We start from the raw sequence: 15,335 nt of genomic DNA on the forward strand, positions 1-15,335 counted from the left end.
GACTTGCCTTAGCAATCAGACTTTAGAAGGTCCGCTGTTTAACCTTCCCTCAGTATATTATTCAATACTGTAAGGTCATGACCTTAAAAGACAAGAAGGAAAAGGGACACTTACTGGGATTGAAAACTCCCCAGCCAGGTACTTCAGTAAAGATGCTCCTTTGCCCAAAAATTTGTTCCTTTCTTTGATGTTGCCTTGCAGCTGCAGGTCAAACTCCTTTCTGACCACAGAAGCGATGGAGTCAACAATCACAAGCTTCACTCCTTTCGAAATGATCTCTTCCTCCAAAGATTCAAGCCTACGAAAGGAGAATTTGTCAAATAATGAACAAGTTTAGGACACAATTCTTTTTTACCTGGTTTTCTTTTCAGAAGGAAAATGGGAGCACACTGTATTAGGATTTGAGAGAAAAGCCAAACACAGGATGGGTGAGCTGTAAATCCTGGCAGCTGCGGGGAGGAGGGAGCCAGGGCAGTTAGAGTCAGCAATGGAGGTCTGCAAACATCTGTGAGGGGAAGAGGGCACTCGAGCAAACAGTGAGACAGCCCAGACTTTGAGAGCAAACAGGCCTGGGATTCTGGTTGTTCTCCAGGACAGAGACAGAAAGTGAGAGAGGACAGTCAGGATTTTGGAGTCAGAACTCAGAAAAGCAGGCAGGCCTAACACTGAAGATCTGTAAGGAACTGCCAAGACATGACTTTAAAAAACAGAGTGAAGGGCTGGAGAGAGATATGGCTCAATGGTTAGGAATACTTGTTACTCCTGTAGAGGACCAAGGCTTGGTTTCCAGCGTGTATATGGGAGTTCAAGCCCATCAGTAACTCTAGTTCGAGGGGATCCCACCCACTCTTCCAGCCTCCAAGGTACCAGACATGTAAGTGGTACATACACAAACATGCAGGCAAATGGCAAATGGCAGCCATTCATACTCATAAAACATAAAAAAAATAAATCTAAAACAAACAACACCACCACGCTGAAAAGATTAATCAGCTTTACAATAACAGCGAGCCAGCTCTGGAAACACAGGTCTGTAGTCTTCACTGCTCAGGAAACCAAAGAAAGAAGTTTGCAAGGTCAGGGCTAAACTAGGCTAGAGTGGGAGTTTTTCAAAATTATACTGGATAACATAGTCTGTATGTTATCAAAATGAAAACTTTAAAAAGGGCTGAGATACAGCTATTTACTAGAGCACTTGCCTGACACCATGAGGCCCTAGGTTCAATCCCAGTAACACACGTGCATGTTCATGCCCTTGTGCATGCGCTCTCTCTCTCTCTCTCTCTCTCTCTCTCTCTCTCTCTCTCTCTCTCTCTCTCTCTCTCTCTCCCCCCAACCCCGCCCCCAAGTTACAGTGATGGCTGTAAGATTCGGCACACATAACTTAGTTCAGCACTCCTATCATTCTGTATCCCTCTGGAAATAGTGACAGTGTTTTCATGTTGTCCTGTAGTACAACAAAAGCTGTAATTTTAAAGTAAAGCTACTTGTGTAGCTAGTCTCTAAAATGGCCCCTCTGATTTCCCTATCCTGGTGTGTCCTATCTTTGTCTGAATTTCTACATAAATGCCCTCCCACACTGCACAAGAGTTGGCCTATGTGACAAACTCTTATGACAAAATGGTGATGCTCTTGTACTAGACAGTGGAGATAAAAGACTACACCTTCCATGTGTAAAGAAAGGAGGCCTCCCAATGGCGCACGAGTGAGCTTGGGAACAGGCGCTCCAGCAAACTGGTCCTTGGAACGACTGCCGTCCTGCACAAGTACAGCAGGAGGGTCAGCTAAGCCACTTCCAGATGCTCAGCCCCAGAAAATATGTATTTGCTGTTCTAAGCTGCCGCATTTACAGGTAACTCACTAACAAAACAACGTATAATTAATAAACCACTTAGATTCTAAAATACTCACTTAATTTTTTTCCATTTTAAAGAAACATTTCAAAGAAAAACTACAACAAATAAAGAAGGCACACATAAGTAGTTCCTTAACTCTATTATATAAAAATTATTTTACTATCCAGGCAGTGGTGGTACACGCCTTTAATCCCAGCACTTGGGAGGCAGAGGCAGGTGGATTTCTGAGTTCGAGGCCAGCCTGGTCTACAGAGTGAGTTCCAGGACAGCCAGGGCTATGTAGAGAAACCCTGTCTCGGAAAAAAAAAAAAAAAAAAAAAAAAAAGAATTATTTTACTAAGAAGCTGAAAATGGAGAGGGTAAAACCTTAAAAACATTACTAAGATATCAAAATATGAAACCCCTTACCTTTGTAGAAGTCCCTCACAGGTGAGTTCTCGGCAAAGATGAACTCTACTGCTGGTCAGAAGCAACTTTTCCTCAGTGTTAAAATACTGTGGAAAACGGGATTCTGCAATCTCAACCAGTCTATAAAGAGAAGGGAGGAAGATACAAGAGAAACAGTGAATACTTAAAGAGACACTGCTGAGTCCCCAACACATTCCACGTGGGACATCCTAAGATGTTTCCATATGTCAGGTATAAGCAAAAGGTTCAAAACACAAGTCTGGAATATCAGAGATTGGCTGTCAGGACCTAGCAAGGTTCTAGGTCTCATTGACTTTCTAATAAGCAACAATATCCCCAAGATTCCATTTCTGGAAATAATATATTTACAGATAACATTTTCATAGCAGCTATTTTAACATATTAGAAATTAGAAAAAATATTCAGTTGCTTAAATGAACAAAGTCTGTTTCAATAAATACAGTACTGTATCCTAATAACAAATCTAAGTTGTCATGTCTCTTCCTAGACAATATGCTTTCTCAATTAAAGTTTAATGCTATTTAGTAGTTCCTTAGTAAACAGAAAATTATTGTTTAATCAAATTAATGCTATTCAGTTACTTCTTGTTAACAAAAAGTTATTTTCTAAATACTGAATTCAGACCCCAAAGCTAAATCTAATCGTACGGGGCAGGTCAGGTGAAGAAGCGTGATGAATCAAAACATAAATGACAGCATCATTTAGCAGAGGATGCATGAAGGACATCACTAAAATTACAAAATTATAAGATGTGAAACTCAAAAACAAAACTCTTGGAGTATAACTGTATCCCAAGTGAAATGACTCTCATCAGGCTGACTTAGCCATTCAGGGGGGATCTGGAAAAGAAACTGCAAACACTAAGCCACCTTAGTGGCTTCTGTGACTAGGGTCACCTTAGAGACACAGAAGAAAAAAAGAGCCGTGTCTTCATCTCCAGTTAAAGGATTCTGAGAAGAGGCTGAGAACTTTAAATAGATAAACAAAACAAATCCCAAAATATGCTATAATCAGAAGCAAGGGAGGGACCTAAAACAGGAAAAAGAAGAGAAAAATAAAGATAGTCAAGAACTTTTTAAGTGCATTTTCAGTAAACTGAAAAGAAAAATATATAATTTGGTTCAATACGAAGAGATAAAAATGCTTCAAGAGAAAAAAATAGTATTTAAAGAGGTATCCAAGTGAGGAATGTTTGACAAGACATGGGGACTGAGGGAAGAAAGACAGGAAGTAAGAAAAGCGAAAAAGAAATGATGTGGCGTTGGCCATGGAAAATGGGCAGACAAGGAGGGTTTGTAGAAGCATGTCATTTTTATGATTACAATGATGGGGGTGGTGGCAGCGGAGGTGGCGGAGGCTGCGGAGCTCAGTGATGTGAGCTCAGTGCTCAGTAGAGAAGGCAGCTAGAGCTCTAGCACCTGGAAGACAGCAGTTTTCAATAGGATGGATACAGCTACGAGTACTGCAAACTTAAGGATGTCTCACAGTTGGGATAGTCTGTTGTTAGAAGCAGAGGAGTCCCTAACTTATTGGTCACAGTGCAACACTAGGCTGGTTTTCCACCAGTGTCTTAAGTGGTGAAAGGTGCTAAGATTCCTTACCTGTTCCTTTAAGCCTGCTCAATGATAGTTAGCATATGGATAGGAGCTACTGTGGTTCAGCATTACCATGCTAAATAACTATATTGAGTAGGCAGCAGCATACCCACCAATATGTTACAATTTCCTAAAGGCCACTTCTCCAAATGACTTTTATTCTAGGAAACGTTTTAAAAATATATAAGTCAATATAAATATCAATGAATTTTTTCTAAATGCCTAGTATTAATTTCATTAGTATTCGGTGACAATCTTCTTCACAAGATCTTGTTCTTCAGACAAAGCTCCAGAAAACTCTTTGCCTCCAACATAATCACATAAAGTTTGAAAACAGTGCCACCTAGTGGATATCTTTTTATTAAAGGCACTCATTTCAAAAGATGCATCTAAAACATTCAAGATTTACTGGGGGTATGCTCTCTTCGGCAGCATATTACTAAAATTGGAACGATACAGAAAAGATTAGCATGACCCCTGTGCAAGGATGACACACAAATTCATGAAGTGTTCCATATTTTTAACATCAATGGACTCAATTCCCCAATAAAAAGACATAGCCTAACAGATTGGATATGTAAACAGGACCCAACATTTTGCTGCATACAAGAAACCCACCTCAGTAAAAAAGACAGTCACTACCTCAGAGTCAGAGGTTGGAAAACAATTTTCCAAGCAAATGGTCCCAAGGAACAAGCTGGAGTGGCCATTCTTATATCAGATAAAATCAATTTTCAACCAAAAGTTGTCAAAAAAGATAAGGAAGGACATTTCATACTGGTCAGAGGAAAAATCTACCAAGATGAACTCTCAATTCTGAACTTTTATGATCCAAATGCAAGGGCACCCACATTCATAAAAGAAACTTTACTAAAGCTCAAAGCACACATTGCACCTCACACAATAATAGCGGGATACTTCACTTCAACAACCCACTCTCAACAATGGACAAATCATGGAAACACAAACTAAACAGAGACACAGTGAAACTAACAAAAGTAATGGACCAAATAGATCTAACAGATATTTATAGAGCATTCCATCCTAAAGCAAAAGAATATACCTTCTCAGTACCTCATGGTACCTTGTTCAATTGACCATATAATTGGTCACAAAACAGGCCTCAACAGATACAGAAATATTGAAATTATTCCATGTACCTTATCAGATCACCACGGTCTCAGGCTGGTCTTTAGTTCAAACAAAAACAATGGAAAACACACATACACATGGACGTTGAACAATGCTCTACTCAATGATAGCTTGGTCAATGAAGAAAGAAAGAAAGAAATTAAAGACTTTTTAGAATTTAATGAAAATGATGACACATCATACCAAAACTTATGGGACACAATGAAAGCAGTGCTAAAAGGAAAACTCAAAGCTCTAAATGCCTCCAAAAAGAAAAGGGAGAGAGCTTACACTAGCAGTTTGACAACACACCTGAAAGCTCTAGAACAAAAAGAAGCAAATACACCTAAAAGGAATAGATGGCATGAAATAATCAAACTCAGGGTTGAAATCAGCCAAATAGAAACAAAAAGAGCTATACAAAGAACCAACAAAACCAGGAGCTGGTTCTTTGAGAAAATCAACAAGATAGATAAACCCTTAGACAGACTAACCAGAGGGCACAGAGGTGCTACCCAAATTAATAAAATCAGAAATGAAAAGGGAGACATAGCAACAGAAACTGTGGAAATTCAAAAAATCATCAGATCCTACTATAAAAGTTTATACTCAACAAAATTGGAAAATCTGGACAAAATGGACAATTTTCTAGACACATACCAGGTGCCAACGTTAAATCAGGATCAGATAAACTATCTAAATAATCCTATAAATCCTGAAGAAATAGAAGCAGTTGTTAGTAGTCTCCCAACAAAAAAAAAAAAAAAAAAAAAAAGCCCAGGACAAGATGAGTTTAGTAGGGAATTCTATCAGATCTTCAAAGAAGACCTAATACCGATACTCTTCTAACTATTCCACAAAATAGAAACACAAGGAACACTAGCCAACTCATTCTATGAAGCCACAATAATGCTTATACCTAAACCAAACAAAGACCAAACAAGGAAGGAGAACTTCAGACCAATATCCCTTATGAACATTGATGCAAAAATACTCAATAAAATTCTGGCCAGCCAAATCCAAGAATGCATCAAAATGATAATTCACCACGGTCAAGTAGGCTTCATCCCAGGGATTCAGGGATGGTTCAATATACGGAAATCCATAAATGTAATCCACTACATAAACAAACTCAAAGAAAAAAATGGTCATTTCATTAGATGCTGAAAGAGCTTTTGACAAAATTCAGCATCCCTTCATGATAAAAGTCTTGGAGAGATCAGGAATTCAAGACCCATACCTAAACATAGTGAAAGCAATATACAGCAAACCAGTAGCCAACATCAAACTAAATGGAGAGAAACTTGAAGCAATCCCACTAAAATCAGGGATCAGACAAGGCTGCCCACTCTCTCCCTATCTATTCAATATAGTACTTGAAGTCCTAGCCAGAGCAATTAGACAACAAAAGGAGGTCAAAGGTATACAAATTGGAAAGGAAGAAGTCAAAATATCACTATTTGCAGATAATATGATCATATACTTCAGTGACCCCAAAAATTCCACCAGAGAACTCTTAAAGCTGATAAACAACTTCAGCAAAGTTGCTGGATATAAAATTAACTCAAACAAATCAGTAACCTTCCTATACTCAAAGGACAAACAAGCTGAGAAAGAAATTAGGGAAATGACACCCTTCACAATAGTCAAAAATAATATTACATACCTTGGTGTGACTCTAACCAAGCATGTGAAAGATCTGTATGACAAGAACTTCAAGTCTCTGAAGAAAGAAATCGAAGATCTCAGAAGATGGAAATATCTCCCATGCTCATGGATTGGCAGGATTAATAGAGTAAAAATGGCCATCTTGCGGAAAGCAATCTACAGATTCAATGCAATCCCCATCAAAATTCCAAATCAATTCTTCATAGAGCTAGAAAGAGTAATCTGCAAATTCATTTGGAATAACAAAAAAACCCAGGATATTGAAAACTATTCTCCACAACAAAAGATCTCCTGGGGGAATCACCATCCCTGACCTGAAGCTCTACTACAGAGCAATAGTGATAAAAACTGTATGGTATTTTGATGGGGATTGCACTGAATCTGGTGGAATTGCAAGCTGGTACAACCCCTCTGGAAATCGGTCTGGCGGTTCCTCAGAAAACTGGGCATGCCACTTCTGGAGGACCCTGGTATACCACTCCTGGGCATATACCCAGAGGATTCCCCAGCATGCAATATGGACACATGCTCCACTATGTTCATAGCAGCCTTATTTATAATAGCCAGAAGCCGGAATGAACCAAGATGTCCCTCAATGGAGGAATGGATACAGAAAATGTGGTATATTTACACAATGAAATACTACTCATCAATTAAAAACAATGAATTCATGAAATTCTTAGGCAAATGGTTGGAACTGGAAAGTATCATCCTAAGTGAGGTGACTCAATCACAAAAGAACACACATGGAATGAAGTCACTGATAAGTGGATATTAGCCCAGAAGCTCTGAATACCCAAGGCACAATTAACATATCAAATGATTCCCAAGAAGAAGGAAGGAGAGGGTCCTGGAAAGGCTTGATGCAGCATTGTAGGGGATTACCAGGACAGAGAAGTGGGAGGAGGTTGGTTGGGGAATGGGCGGAGGGAAGAGGATTTATGGGACTTATGGGGAGGGGGGAACTGGGAAAGGGGAAATCATTTTGAATGTAAAAAAGAATGTAGAAAAAAACTGTATGGTATAGAATTGAAGACCCAGAAATGAACCCACACACCTACGGTCACTTGATATTTGACAAAGGAGCTAAAAACATCCAGTGGAAAAAAGACAGCATTTTTAACAAGTGGTGCTGGATCAACTTGAGGTCAACAGGTAGAAAAATGCAAATTGACCCATTCTTATCTCTTTGTACAAAGCTCAAGTTCAAGTGGATCAAGGACCTTTACACAAAACCAGATACACTGAAGCTTATGGAGGAGAAAGTGGGGAAGAGTCTTGAACACCTGGAGATTTTCAGGGCAAAATTTCCTGATTACAACACCAATGGCTGATGCTCTAAGAACAAGAATCAACAAATAGGACCTCATCAAACTGCAAAGCTTTTGTAAGGCAAAGGACACTGTAAATAGGACAAAATGGCAACCAACAGATTGGGGAAAGATCTTTACCAATCCTACATCTGATAGAGGGCTAATATCCAATGTAGAAGTTAGAATCCAAAGAATCAAATAACCTTATTAAAAATGGGGTACAGAGCTAAACAGAGAATTCTCAACTGAGGAAACTCAATGGCTGTGAAGCAGCTAAAGAAATGTTCAGCATCCTTAGTTATCAGGGAAATGAAAATCAAAACAACCCTGAGATCCCACCTCACACAGAATGACTAAAATCAAAAACTCAAGGGACAGCAGATGCTGGTAAGTATGTGGAGAAAGAGGAACACTTCTCCATTGCTGGTGGGATTGCAAGCTGGTAAAACCACTCTGGAAATCAGTTTGGCAGTTCCTCAGAAAATTAGACATAGTACTACCTGAGGACCCGGCTATACCGCTCCTGGGCATATACCCAGAAGATGCTCCAACATGTAATAAGGACACATGCTCTACTATTCATAGCAGCCTTGTTTATAATAGCCAGAATCTAGAAAGAACCCAGATGTCCCTCAACAGAGGAATAGATACAGAAAATGAGATATATCTATACAATGGAGTATTCAGCTATTAAAAACAATGAATTCATGAAATTCTTAGGCAAATGGATGGAACTAGAAAGTGTCATCCTGAGTGAGGTAACTCAGTCACAAAAGAACACAGATGGTATGCACTCAATGATAAGTGGATATTAGCCCAAAAGCTCAAAATAAACAAGTTACCATTCACAGACCACAGAAGCTCAAGAAGGAAGACCAAAGTGTGGGTGCTTTGGTTTTTCTGAGAAAGGGAACAAAATATTCATGGGAGCCATTATGGAGATAAAGTGTGGAGCAGAGACTGAAGGAAAGGCCACCCAGAGACTGTCCTACCTGGGGATTCATCCTATAAACAGTCTCCAAACCCCAACAGTACTATGGATGACAAGAAGTGTGTATTGAAAGGAGCATATTACGTTTGTCTCCAGAGGGGCCCTGACAGAGCCTTACAGATACAGAGGCAGATGCCAGCAGCCAACCATTGGACTGAGCACAGGGTCCCCAATGGAGGAGTTGGAAGGAGGACTGAAGGAGCTGAAAGGGTTTGCGGCCCCATGGGAAGAACGACGATATTGGCCAACCAGATGCCCCAGGGCTCCCAGGGACTAAACCATCAACCAAGGGGCACACATGGTTCCAGCCAAAAGAGTGGCAGAGGAATGCCTTGTTGGGCATCAGTGGGAGGAGAGGTCCTTGGTCCTATGAAGGCTCGATAGCTGCCCCAGCGTGGGGAAGTTGGGGGGGGGGGGGGGTAGGTGGGAGTGGGTTGGGTGGAGGGGCATCTTCTTGGAGGCAGGGAGAAAATGGGTTGGGGGTTTTCTGGGAGGGGGGAAACCAAGAAAGGGGATAACATTTGAAATGTAAATGAAGAATATATTCAATAAAAAAAAATTTTAAAAATATTTACTGGGGACCTATACCATGTGCCAGGCACTATTAACTACTGTAAATATTGAGTACATGATATCACAATACCCCCCAAAAAGGAAATGAAGAGCAGAGGAGAGAAGAAAAGTTAAATTCTCTGTGTGCTGGCTAGATTTGTGTCACCTGGACACAAACTATAGTATCTGAGAGGAAGAAACCTCAACTGAGAAAATGCCTCCATAGGATCTGGTGTGGGCCAGCATGGAAAGCATTTTTTTTTATTAGTGATTTATGGGGGAGGGCCCCAGCCCATGATAGTTGGTGTCATCCCTGGGCTGCTGACCCTGGGTTCTGTAAGAAAGCAGGCTGAGCAAGCCATGGCAAGCCAGTGAGCAGCGCCCTCCGTGGCCTCTGCATCAGCTCCCGCCCCTGCCCCGTTTGTGTTCCGGTCCTGCTTCCTTTGATGATGAACAGTGATGCGAAATGTTTGGAGGTTTTAATGTTTTTCTTTCCTTCTTTCTTTCTTCTCTTTTTTCTTTATTTTGTTTTGGGGGAGAGGGGATCATGTGTTGCAATAGAAACCCTAAAACATTCCAGAAGGAGAGAAAAGCAAACTGTATCAGAGGCCAGCTACAGTGCTCTAATGGATAATGTAGCTAGAACAAGGAGCAGGAAGGAGATTTAAAGACTGAAGCGGGGGAAAGCCAGAGAGCTAGCCAGAAACCAAGCTCCCCTCAGACCTTCAGATCTGCAGTAGTCTGTTTGGGTCTTATTAAGAAAAATGAGAAGTATGGGAGCAGGCCTGATACCGTCAGGTTTCCTTTTTTAAGAGACCATTGTCTTAACCACTTAGCCACCGCATCCCACATATGGTTCTTTAAAAATAAAAATAAAATTTTTTTAAAATGTAAAAGACTGCTCTGGGGGATGGCTCGGTGCTAGAAACCACCGGCTGCTCTTTCAGAAGATGGAATTCGTTTCCCTGCACCCACATGGTGGCTTAAAAACCATCCTTAACTTCAGACCAAAGGGACCTACCATCCTCTTCTGGCCTCTGGCACCAGGCACACTCATTGCTCAAACATACATGCAAGCAAAACATACATATACATAAGATACAAAATAATAAACAAATCTTGGTTATGGTCTGCTCAAGAGTCTGGGGAGATGGCTCAGCAGGCAGGAGTGTCTCAGACTGGGTGGCTGCCAGTCGAGCTCCAAGGCCAGTGAGAGACAGTCTCAAAGGAGGAAGGAGCAGACTGATACGTCAGGACACCCAACATCCTCCTCTAACCTTCATACGTAGGTACACATGCCTACACGCCCACGCACACACACACACATACACACACACACACACACACACACATACACACACACACACACACACACACACACAGATGGGGGAACATAGGAAGGAGGGCACGAGGGAGGAAAATTGTTCTAGATGTCACAGAGAAAAAAGGCTTCAAAGGGCAAGGGTAAAACAAGATGAGCTCATACTGCTGTCCATGCACGAAACATGGCTTGACCTAGGGAGATAATACCTCAGATAATTAGGAGCAACTGGATTTAAAGTACAATTCAGGCAGGGAGCTGGAGGAATTTGATTGGTTGGATGAACATCTAGAATGGTGATTCAATCAGGATTGTAGTTAAAGGTGTTCTTCGTGTGAGTGTGTGTGTGTGTGTGTGTGTGTGTGTGTGTGTGTGTGTGTTTAAACAGGGAAATCTGGAATTCATCTTCAGCTATATCAAGTTATCCACATATATAAATGTGACTATAATATATTATTATGGCAAATGGCAAATGTATATGAATCTGGAGCTTGCGTGAAAGCTCAGAACATGAACCCATGACCCTTCTGCCATAAAGAAATTTGCTAAAATCATGAGGGTGGGTATGAGGGACTGAGGACAGATAGAGGAGGAACAAGATCCTAAAACTGAGTTCTGGGATTCTCCAAGGCTTAGAAGCTGACAAAATGAGGCGGGACCAGCAACACAGACTAAAATGGTCAGAAACGGGGATAAAACCTAAGAAGCCAACTGACGGAAATGTTGGGGAGCATGGTGGCTGTGTGATGGGGCTGAGGATCCACAATACTTCCTGGTGATGTCACAGCCAACACACCACCCAAGGGCAGCACATTAGTCAGTTTATAGTAATATTGGTATACACAAACTTACCATGTTATCAATCATATAAAAACACAGTATATAAATTATGCACAGCATACAACACTTGCTGATATTTCTGGCTGGCTTACTCTGCTAGCAATCATTACTTCAGAGTGTAAGTTATCTCTACAGCATTTTTAAGTTCTGGAAAACACAATGCAACAGCTTCACACTGTTTCTGCTCACCACATCTTTTGATTGTGTGCAGAGGGCACATCCATAATGAGCACACACTACACAGTCTTTTTAAGTACACAAGAACAGAGTCACAGGACTGGCTGACTTAGTAATACAGTCCCCAAGCCATACCACCAACACTAAGCAACACATGGCTGTGTTTTAAATACTATTGAGTTGAATAAAGTTTTGAAAATCAATTTCAATATAGAGCTAGAAAATAAAGCCAGTAAAGAGTGAATTCAAAATAAATAATAGGGAGATTTTGACTTCTGTGCACAAACGATTAACTGGCTTGGGAATTGCCCCGATAGCATCAACTAGAAAAGCAGACAAAATATCAGAAATAACAGTTTCACACACTAAACAATAGTTCAAAACAGTGACCCTCATGAGAAAGGAAACTAATAAAGGAACCTGAAGTATGTCCCAAGCTAACACCAGAGGCACTTTCTAGTCTACAACACAAAAAAGGGAAGCCAACATGAGTCTGGTGACCCAGAGTGGAGAAAATGAGATCAGAGTTTGGGACGGCTAAGCTGGTAGAACTCATAAAGTCACGTGCAGAAAAGAAGAGGTGACTTGGGGAGGGTGGAAGGTACACTCCAGAACTAATATGCATAATGTACGGAAGGAAACTCCTCAGGATGGACCAGGAGACAACATGAGACTAAACACTTCCAGCACTTATACAGGATGAGAATAGTACATGTTCCCATGCCAACAAGGAATACAGAGATCTCATTAGACCCTGGGTAACAGGGGGAGTCCTCAGTGGGACTTCACAGTGCTGAGGCTTAATCGGTCTCAAAGACCATCAAAATAATCTTAACTATACACTAAAACAAAAAAGCTAACACCTCAGAGATGTACATTAAAGTCCAGCATCTAACACAGGAATGTCTAACAACCATTAGGGAAGGGGCTGGAGAAACGGCTTAGCAGTTAAGACCACTGACTGATCTTCCAAGAACTCGGTTTCAACCCAGCACCCACATGGCAGCTCACAGCCATCTGTAACTTCAATTCCAGGGGATTCAACATCCTCTGTGGGAACCATGGACTGAGGCACAGATATACACATGCAGGCAGCACTCATACACATAAAATAATAATTTTTTTCATTAATAGGCATGTAAAGGAGAAGAAAGGGCCTATAGACAGGACAAAATTAAGTTACTAACAAAAGGTCAGAAATTGTATAGATGATGGCATTATTAATGCCCTCAGAAACAACTATTTGCAATCTTATAAATCTATGGAAGTAGGTAAATTAGAGGATAGACCAGTACACTATATACTGCAGATACAAACTGGAGAATAATCTGTTTCTGTGAATAAACTCTTTTTTGACCATGTATTTGTTCACTTACTATTACATCCACTTTTGTACTGATGGTAGAAATGAAGAACTATAAAAGACTAAGAGCTGGAGGTGGCTCGCAGCCTTAATCCCAGCACTACCCAGGAGAGGAAGGAAGCATGGGTTCACCTGAGCCACACAGCAAGACTGTCAGAAACACAGAGACAGGGCAGGAACTCAGCTGGCTCAGTGTTTGCCTTACAAGCACGAGAACCTCAGAACTCATGAAAAAAAGCAAGGAGAAACAGCCCAGGCTTGTAATCTCAGAGCTGGGGAGGAGGTGGGCAAGCTGGACCCTGGGGCTCCCTGGAGAACCAGGCTAGACCACGGAACTCTTAACTCAATAAAAAAAAAAAAGGAGCTGATGCCTAGAAAGACTGCTCAGTGGTTAGCAGCGCTTGCTAACAGCTTCCAGAGAACCCAAGTTCAATTCCCAGCACCCACATGGCAGTTCACAACCATCTGTAACTCCAATTCCAGGCAATCCAATGCCTCTTCTGACCTCCTCAGGCATCAGGTACACAAGTGATGCACAGACATGTATAGTAGTGCATAGAACACCCATAACATATTTTTTTTTTAAGGAAGTAGGCAGCGCCAGAAAAATGGCACCCAAGACTGTCCGTCTGTTGGGTCCACAGGATTACACACATGTACACACACACATAAACACACAAACACAGGCATTGCCCACATGTACATGAATCGCACACAAAGACACATACACACACACACACACACGCACATGCACACACACACTAACACAGGTACTCACATATATATACATGCAACTGCATGTGCATACTCTTGACAGAATCAAAAACTAAAATAGATAGATAGATAGACAGATTGACAGACAGACAGACAGATGGATAGATAGATAGATAGATAGATAGGTGAGAAATAAATAAATACAAAACCAAAACAGCTGTAAAGATTACCTACAGAGATAATGCTCTTTCTGAGATGTATCTGAAATGAGAACGTTAAAGCCATGCTTAAGGCAAAGCATGTGACCTTTAGGTTGAACCTCATCAACACCCCTCAACCACAGACCTGAATAATGCACTACCAACCACCCCACAATGTCACTTCTAAAATGAATTCTTCAGGATAAATAAATAAATAAATAAATAAGCAAACTTCCTTTTACTTAGTGTTTAAACTGAGTTAATCTTTGGCCCTGGTTATAAATTACATCCTCCGAGCAATGTAACTCCACAAGCCACAAATCATATATACAACTATTGTTAAGACATTTTGAGGTTTCTCTCCACCCTGCCAAATCTCGAGAATGCATTCTCTCCTTGCAAGCCTGCTACATGCTGACTGCCCATTCCATCTTTCCTGCTTGTCTCCAATAAACATAATATAATGCTCATTCAATTCATATGGATGGGAATTTTCATAGCTGTCAAATGTCCATAGGATGAAATACAGATCTGGTCAGTAGATTACTTTGTTTACCCATCTTCTCAAGCTGTTTGTAAACTTAGGGCATCTAAGAGTATACTGTGCTTTAAGCAGCTGTCTAATAGGTAAAACAAATAAAAACAGACATTTTTCTGAATCATCCAGAAGAGGGCGTACATAACCCTGCACACGAAGCATCTCAGCCTCTCAAATTCCTTTTGAGTCTCCTATCCTCCCCACCTCCCCTGCCCCCTCTATCCCTTAAGCCTGGGTTCTAATTAAACATTACCAACCCAACCCACTTCCAGTTCCTCGTTGCTTTTAGTCTCACTTTTATTCAAGCAGCAGTATAAATAAGCCCTCACAACTCATCATGATTGCTAGAGAGCCTTTCCCCCTCGCTTTCCTATTCTCCCATAAAGAGGTGGTCTAGTGATAAATCTGGAGGGGAATTACTATGGTTAAAGAAAACATCTACAAGTAAGAAGATGAAAAGAAGTAGCTATCCTGTAAACCTCCCCACTTAGTGATGCTTGTCTTTAATCCCAGCACTCCACTCAGGAGGCAGAGGCAGGCAAAGCTCTGTAAATTCTAGGCCAGCCTGGTCTACATAGTAAGTTGCATGATATCCAGGGATACGTAGAGAGACCTTGTCTCATGAATAAATAGATAATTAGGTAGAT

The 15,335-nt window shown here is 40.9% G+C and overlaps 1 protein-coding gene and 1 non-coding gene across 7 annotated transcripts in view; one reads left to right on the forward strand and one right to left on the reverse strand.

Annotated features, from left to right (window-relative positions):
- Positions 1-15,335, reverse strand: part of Rad51b (RAD51 paralog B) — a 515,280-nt gene that overhangs the window by 474,624 nt on the left and 25,321 nt on the right. For all 6 annotated transcript variants that reach the window (XM_052185570.1, XM_052185569.1, XM_052185568.1 and 3 more), the window contains exons 6-7: positions 2,265-2,384; positions 115-298 (exon numbers count right to left, since the gene is read on the reverse strand). In XM_052185570.1, the coding sequence (XP_052041530.1) occupies positions 115-298; positions 2,265-2,384 (304 nt within the window). The remainder of the gene's footprint in view (positions 1-114; positions 299-2,264; positions 2,385-15,335) is intronic.
- Positions 4,298-4,402, forward strand: LOC127688069 (U6 spliceosomal RNA). The gene has a single exon (XR_007978534.1). It is a non-coding gene; the product is annotated as a U6 spliceosomal RNA (small nuclear RNA).

The sequence above is a fragment of the Apodemus sylvaticus genome, chromosome 6 (assembly GCF_947179515.1).
Source record: "Apodemus sylvaticus chromosome 6, mApoSyl1.1, whole genome shotgun sequence".
Taxonomy (NCBI): domain Eukaryota; kingdom Metazoa; phylum Chordata; class Mammalia; order Rodentia; family Muridae; genus Apodemus; species Apodemus sylvaticus.